Genomic DNA, 6,497 nt, shown 5'->3' on the forward strand with positions numbered 1-6,497 from the left:
AGCAGTAATATGGGAAACTATCATGTATCTTTTGTGTTGCTAAACCTTGATATAATTACCAGACAACAAAACATGGAGACTTTCAATTTAGCTTTATTTTATAAAAACAATGTTGGCAGGTTACGTAGCACTTTTGCTACCAATGCCACCTCCAATGTTGTGTATGCTTCTTAGTGCCTTATAGCATAAGCTTTTTCTATAAAAAAAGAAAAGAAAAAAAATCTCTGACCAACAAAAAAAAAAAAAAAACCCACCACAGCTAACCCCAAAACTCATAATAACGTTCTTTCTATCTCTCTTTCTTAAATCTAATTCACCAGTTCATTCTCTTTGTGTGATGTAAATTGGAAGAGGATATGGTCTGTTGTAAATTCTGAAGTTATTGTGTCGTCCGGTGAAGAAGAACAAATAAGAATATCAATCAGTTGAATCAGAAGAAATTATAATGTTCAGATTGCATAGACATAAGTCTAAGAAATCAGGGGAAAAGATTGATTTCAAGTTCTCTCACTTTAACGCTCTTCAGGTACGTAACTGTATTTATTCCTTAATAACATTATATTCTTCCATTAATGATCTTTTTTTCTGTGATTTCTTGGATCTCTGCTTGTTCATTACAGTAGTTTCAATTTCAAGGAAAAAAAATACAACCTTTTTTTTATTTTGAGTTTTATAATTTTATCTCGAGTTAATAAATTTGAAGAATAGAGGGAATCAAATTAGCAAAATTTATTCTTTGTTTTGTGGGTTTTTTCTCCATTCGACGAGTATTCTTTGTTGAATATTGCTGCAAACTCGTTACAGGTGTGTTCTTAAGGAATAGTTATGATTTTTCTGTGAGTAAAAACTGATATTTTGGATTTTGGAATGCGAAATTTGGGTACATTGTGGAGTACAAGATTGTATTAGCAAAGACCCGTATTCTCATTAACTTGGTTATGAAGAAAAGGTAATTTTCATGTACCGTATAAGCATCTGATCCCAGCAAACAAAAATTAAATAAAATGTTTTTATATAATTATTATGATCTAATTACTGTTTCAAAAGAAAAAGTGGAGTTTCATTGTTTACTCATGATGATGCCAAAGTATCTGGGTGTTAAAAAGTTCTACTTGCTATGATCTGTGTAAGCAGGTTCCAAAAGGATGGGACAAGATTCTTGTGTCTATGGTATCAGTAGAAATCGGGAAAACAATTTCCAAGTCTAGTAAAGCTTTAGTAAGGAGTGGGAAATGCCAGTGGGAAGAAACTTTGACAGAGTCCATTTGGGTTGCACTAGATGAAACTTCTAAAGAACTTGAAGAGAGTTTTCTCAAGCTTGTTGTTTCGATGGTAAAGTTCACATTATATTGTTGTTTGCTTTTTACTTAATTTGCTTGTTAATAATTGTTTCAACTTATCAATTCAACTTCACAACTGTTGTAGGGATCATCCAGATCAGGTATCCTAGGAGAAACAGTCGTTAACCTGTCAAACTACACGAGCTCAAAGTCTTCTGTTCCTATCTCATTGCCATTAAAGAAATGTGATAATGGAACAGCTTTACAAGCAAGTTATCTCAAACTCTTTGTTTATGTTCACATGTACACTTGATATCTTGAAATGGCAACCTAGACACTAAGTCTATTTGATAACGGGTAATTTTCATGTTTTACGTTGTTGCAGTTCAAACTCCAATGCCTCACTCCAAGGGCAACACAGAGGAAGCCAAAACAGCAACCTAACACTTCCAATGTAGATAGTACTAATGAGGAGTACGATGATATGGATAACAAGTCAGATACATCTGATAGTACTTATACTAGGAGTATTGGATCTTCCTCTAGTAACCATTTAGCCAGCAATTCTCATCCAGGGGAATTTGACAGTAGGGTAAGTCGCAACATTTCATTTTCAACATTTATCTAAACTTTTCTTTCTCATGCCATACTGAACCTATTGCCATTATGCGCCCATGTAACAAGTTTTCAAGTATCTTTTTACCCTCCATTTCCCAGCTTATCAATATCTTGAAAATCTGTTATATATGTACTTTAGGTTCCTACATCAGTAGTTAAGTACATTGATATTTTCATCGTGTACAATCTCTCACATGTAACTAACCACTGCCTTTTGTTGTGCAGAACCCAAGTTTTTCGGCATTAGGGTCACGCCATAGCTCTGACTCAGTCGAAGGCTCTTTAGACAAAATTAATTTTTTCCCCTAAAAACAACTTGAATGGAGACAATCTGATTGGAGCACATGAATCATTTGGGTCGCCGAGAAATCCAATTTATGGTCTGGTGCTGTTGATCTTCCCCGATCAAGTAACTCGTCGTTCAATTCAAAATCAGGCAGCAATCCTCAAAGTCGGAGACAAGAGTTGGTGCGAAATAGTTCAGATGCCTTAGGCTCATCATCATTGAGGGATGCAGCTTCACCGAAAGATCTTCTAGAAGCTGCAGAAGATACAATTGAGGATCTTTGTGCAGAAGCTAGAATTTGGGAAAGAAATGCTCGGAAAGTAATGGTTGATCTAGAGACATTGATAAAGGAATCTGCTGACCAGTCAAAAAACCATGCGAATCTGGATATGGAGCTTTCAGCAGCAAATGCCGAATGTGATGGTTTAAAGAAAGAGATTCAACAGCTGAAAATAATGATGGAGGAAATGAAAAAAGAATCTACGACTGGTAATCCAAACTTGCGTGCAGATGGTGTAACCAGCATTCTGAAGGAATTGGAAGCTGTGATAAAGTTTCACAAAGAATCCAGTGCTGCAATGTCTGTACAGCTGCAGAAAACTCAGGAATCAAATCTTGAGCTTGTTTCTATTCTTCAGGAGCTCGAGGAGACGATAGAGAAACAGAAAACCGAGTTGGATTCCCTTTCAGAAATCAATACAAAAGCTGGCGACATGGCCAATTCAGGAGTAGAAGAGAGCTCAAATGTAGCGATACAGCTACAAGAATTGGATAGATCACATAAAGAAATACAAGCTTCTATGAAGCTGCTGGAAGTAAAACTAGAAGACAAAAACAAGGAACTCGAGATGGAACAGACCTTCGGAAGAGAAACATCTTGGATATTGAAGCAGAATCATCCAAGCTATTGGCAAAAGATGAAGAAATCATTAAACTAGAAGCGAAGATATCTGATTTACTCAGTGCTCAAGGTTCGCAAGAAGGTAATTTGAATCCGAACCAAGAAGTTGAGATGTTGAGAGAGAAAGTACAGGAACTAGAGAAGGACTGCAACGAACTTACAGATGAAAACCTGGAACTCCTATACAAGCTAAAAGACTCAAATAAGGATCTCCAACCTGGTGCTACTCCCATTGCTTCTGAACCTTAAGCTGACTTACTTAGATCACAAGTACATCAGTTAGAACAGGAACTAGAGAAGAAGCATTGTCAGTTTGACGTGGCTGCTGAAAACTTCAAGTCCCAATTGGTCGGTCTTCAAAATAAGTCTGCTGATCTGGAAATTCAATTGCAATATTTCCAAAAGAAATTTCATGATCTTGATACCCAACTTTGCGAGAGGCAACTCAAAAGAAAGGATCATGAACGGGAAATAACTACATTGAAGCAACAATTGAAGCAGTATCAAGATGAAGAAGAAAAGGGTGAAATCCCTATTGAAAAGCTTGAATCTCCCATCTCCACATAATCGATTGAATTTTTTCAAGAGCTATATCAACAACTTCATCTGGCTTTAGCTCAAGTAAAGAAGCCGTGGTGTAATATCTCCTCTAGTGTAACTATCGAGTATGAAGATAATATCAACCAAGACCCAAAGTTTGGAGATTTGACATCTCAAAAGGAGCAGGGTGAGGCTATCTTAAGTAGAGTCGCTAATCTGAATAAATTGCTCGAAGAAAATATTAAAGAATACGAAGTTAAATATCAGCATAGTGAAGCAGGGAGAGGGTTCAAAGATGCAAGTGTTCACGAGGATCCAACAGATCCAGAAGAATACAAACTTCTAGAGATGGAGACAACTAAAGAAGAGGAGACTGAAACATTAATATGTTGTCAAGCAGAATTAAAAGCTTTGATTTCTAATCTTCAAAAGGAAAAATGTCAGTTGGTGGAAAACTTGGAAACTCTTTCAAGAGAAAATAGTATTACATCTAAAAGTTTGGAAGAAGTACGAAATGATATGATGGTTCTTAGTAGAAACTTGGATTCCCATGTGGATGCAAATAAGTTGCTTGAAAAGAATTCACTGGAGCTAGAAAGTGGAAAGCACGAACCTGAGCTTCATTTGTCTGAGTTGGAAGAGGAGAATGTACAATTGTCTGAACGCATATCTGGTCCGGAAGCTCAGTTAAGGTATTTGATAGAGGAGAAGGAATCTGGTAGATTTGAGTTGGAGAACTCCTAATCTCTTGCTATGGATCTTAGGACCGAGATTGGAAGGTTGGAGGCTGAAATGGAAACACAAAAGGTTGAACTGAAGCAGAAATTGCACGATATGCAGAAAAGGTGGTCAGAAGCTCAAGAAGAGTGTGAATATCTGAAGAAAGTAAATCTAAAATTACAAGCTACAGCTGAAAGCCTCATTGAAGAATCTAGTACCAACCAGAGATTGAATAGAGAACTGAAAAAACAGAAGTTGCATGAGCGTTGTACAGAATTGGAAGCTGAATTGAGGGAATCTCGAAGAAGTTTCTCTGATTGCTTCCAGAAAGTTGAAATATTAGAAGCAGCATACGCTGCGATGCATGTGGATATTACTTCAAAATAGAAATTCCTGAGTGCAGAATTAGACGTCATTCTTCATGAAAATAAGGAAAATAAAGAGAAAATAATTGTGGAAGATAGATTATTGAATCAGAGGTACTCGGAGAAGGTAGTGGAAGTTGAGAACCTTCAGAGAGAAGTATCACACCTGACCAAGCAGATTGGCGCAACTCATGATGAAAGAGAAAAAATAGTTTCCAATGCAGTACTTGAGGTCTCCAATTTACGTGTAGAGAAAGCAAAACTTGAGAGTGCTCTTCAAGAAGCCCAAGCTAATGCGAAATTGTCTGAGGAAGAACTTCGTAATCTGCAACTAGAATCTAGAACTAGAGATCAGGAGTCGATTAGCGAGCTTGCGATGTCGAAAAAAAATCAGGAACTGCTGATGGCTGACCATGAAAAACTGCATAGGCTTCTGGATAGCGTCAGATCTAGCGAAGATAAATTTAAAAGCGCCATTATTGAGCTTAAGGGAAAACTTTCAGCTTCTGAGTATGAAACCCAGCAGCAAATGAAAGAGGTTGTTAGTTTCAAGGTCCAATTGGAAAGAATATCACATCTACAGGATGAGGTACTGTCACTGAAAAATACTCTCAATGAAATCATGTTTGAAAAGAATATAGTAGAAGCACATTTGCAGTCGTTAACAGAAGATTGTGAAGAACTGAAGGCAGAGAAAAGTTCACTTGTTGAGAAAATATCAAATATGCAGATGAGCGTGATCGAAGCAGAGGGTTGCAAACGCAGCAGGGCAGCCTTAGAGGAAAAACTTCTGCGGTTGGAAGGTGATTTAACGGAAAAAGAAGCTTTGTGTGCTCAGGCAGCTGAGTTGAAAAATGAGCTAAGCCGGATTAAAAGGACGAGTAGTCAATTGCAGAGGAAGGTACAATGTGCTGAGAGCAAGGGCTATGGAGTGAGGATCCTCATTCACTATGAATGAGTCTCACCCATTTTGGTCTAATTTGGTGCTGCTATGGGCAGTGAGTGAGTCTATTTCTCACCACAATCACTCGCACACTCATTGGGGCGAAAGAGTGCTGGAAAGTCTTCACTGAACGGCTGAAGTTCAGTCGTCCAAGAAAAACGGCTGAAAATGTGCCGTTTGAAGTCCATAAACGGCTGAAGATTTGACGTTGCAGCAAAAAATAAGAGTAAACGGCTGAACATTAGCCGTTTGCTATAGTTTTCATCAAGGAGGCATAACATCAGCCGCCTGCACACATAAATTTTCAAAAAAAAACAAGTTACCGTTGCGCAACCAACGACTCTATTTTCCACTACATATACCAGCACTCTCAACACAAAATTCACACCAACTAGTTTTCTTCTTCTCACAGTTTCTTCTTCTCGATTCTTCTTCTACCCAACTAGTTTTCTTTGTTTACAACTATGTCTACCTCAAAGACCAAGAAACCTAGAAAGCAACAAATTATTTATACCACAGCGGAAGACATAGCAATTTGTGAATCACATCTTGCAATTACAGGTGATGGTAGCGTTACTCAAAAAAGCAATCGATATTGGGATCGAATTATTCCTTTATTCGTAGAGAAAACAAAAGGTAAACCAAATGGTAGAGAAAAGGATAGTTTAGAAAATCGGATATGCGCAATTAAAAAGATGTGAAACAATTCGCCGGAGTTCTTGGAAAACTCTTTCGAGGGAAGAGTGGTTGGGCATCCGAAGACTTGATAAGTATTTTTATCTGTTGTTTTACTTATTTTGCTATTATTTTGGATTAATTTTTTATGTTTGCATCGTAGATGATT

At 37.4% G+C, this 6,497-nt stretch overlaps 2 protein-coding genes across 3 annotated transcripts; both read left to right on the forward strand.

Annotated features, from left to right (window-relative positions):
• The first annotated feature begins 241 nt into the window (after positions 1 to 241).
• On the forward strand, positions 242 to 3,785 carry LOC113276214. 2 transcript variants are annotated; one of them, XM_026525795.1, is made up of 6 exons: positions 242 to 526; positions 805 to 949; positions 1,135 to 1,332; positions 1,426 to 1,548; positions 1,666 to 1,872; positions 2,124 to 3,785. In XM_026525795.1, the coding sequence occupies exons 3-6, from the start codon at positions 1,168 to 1,170 to the stop codon at positions 2,205 to 2,207; spliced, it is 579 nt and encodes a 192-aa protein (XP_026381580.1). In that variant the 5' UTR covers positions 242 to 526; positions 805 to 949; positions 1,135 to 1,167; the 3' UTR covers positions 2,208 to 3,785. The 2 variants fall into 2 exon arrangements, with proteins under 2 accessions (XP_026381580.1, XP_026381579.1); XM_026525794.1 differs by lacking the exon at positions 805 to 949.
• Positions 3,786 to 4,378: 593 nt separating this feature from the next.
• On the forward strand, positions 4,379 to 5,986 carry LOC113272894 (myosin-9-like). Its single transcript, XM_026522684.1, has 2 exons — positions 4,379 to 4,652; positions 4,749 to 5,986. The coding sequence occupies exons 1-2, from the start codon at positions 4,379 to 4,381 to the stop codon at positions 5,666 to 5,668; spliced, it is 1,194 nt and encodes a 397-aa protein (XP_026378469.1). The 3' UTR covers positions 5,669 to 5,986.
• Positions 5,987 to 6,497: the final 511 nt, after the last annotated feature.

Source organism: Papaver somniferum, chromosome 4, assembly GCF_003573695.1.
Source record: "Papaver somniferum cultivar HN1 chromosome 4, ASM357369v1, whole genome shotgun sequence".
NCBI lineage: Eukaryota > Viridiplantae > Streptophyta > Magnoliopsida > Ranunculales > Papaveraceae > Papaver > Papaver somniferum.

Bases quoted from the DNA above. Each gene is read 5' to 3' on its own strand.
- LOC113276214 (XM_026525794.1), top strand. From the start codon at position 446: ATGTTCAGATTGCATAGACATAAGTCTAAGAAATCAGGGGAAAAGATT. The intron at 527-1,134 runs GTACGTAACTGT...CTGTGTAAGCAG, and splicing joins CTCACTTTAACGCTCTTCAG to GTTCCAAAAGGATGGGACAA. The intron at 1,873-2,123 runs GTAAGTCGCAAC...TTTGTTGTGCAG, and splicing joins CAGGGGAATTTGACAGTAGG to AACCCAAGTTTTTCGGCATT.
- LOC113272894 (XM_026522684.1), top strand. From the start codon at position 4,379: ATGGATCTTAGGACCGAGATTGGAAGGTTGGAGGCTGAAATGGAAACA. The intron at 4,653-4,748 runs GTTTCTCTGATT...TCCTGAGTGCAG, and splicing joins ATTGAGGGAATCTCGAAGAA to AATTAGACGTCATTCTTCAT.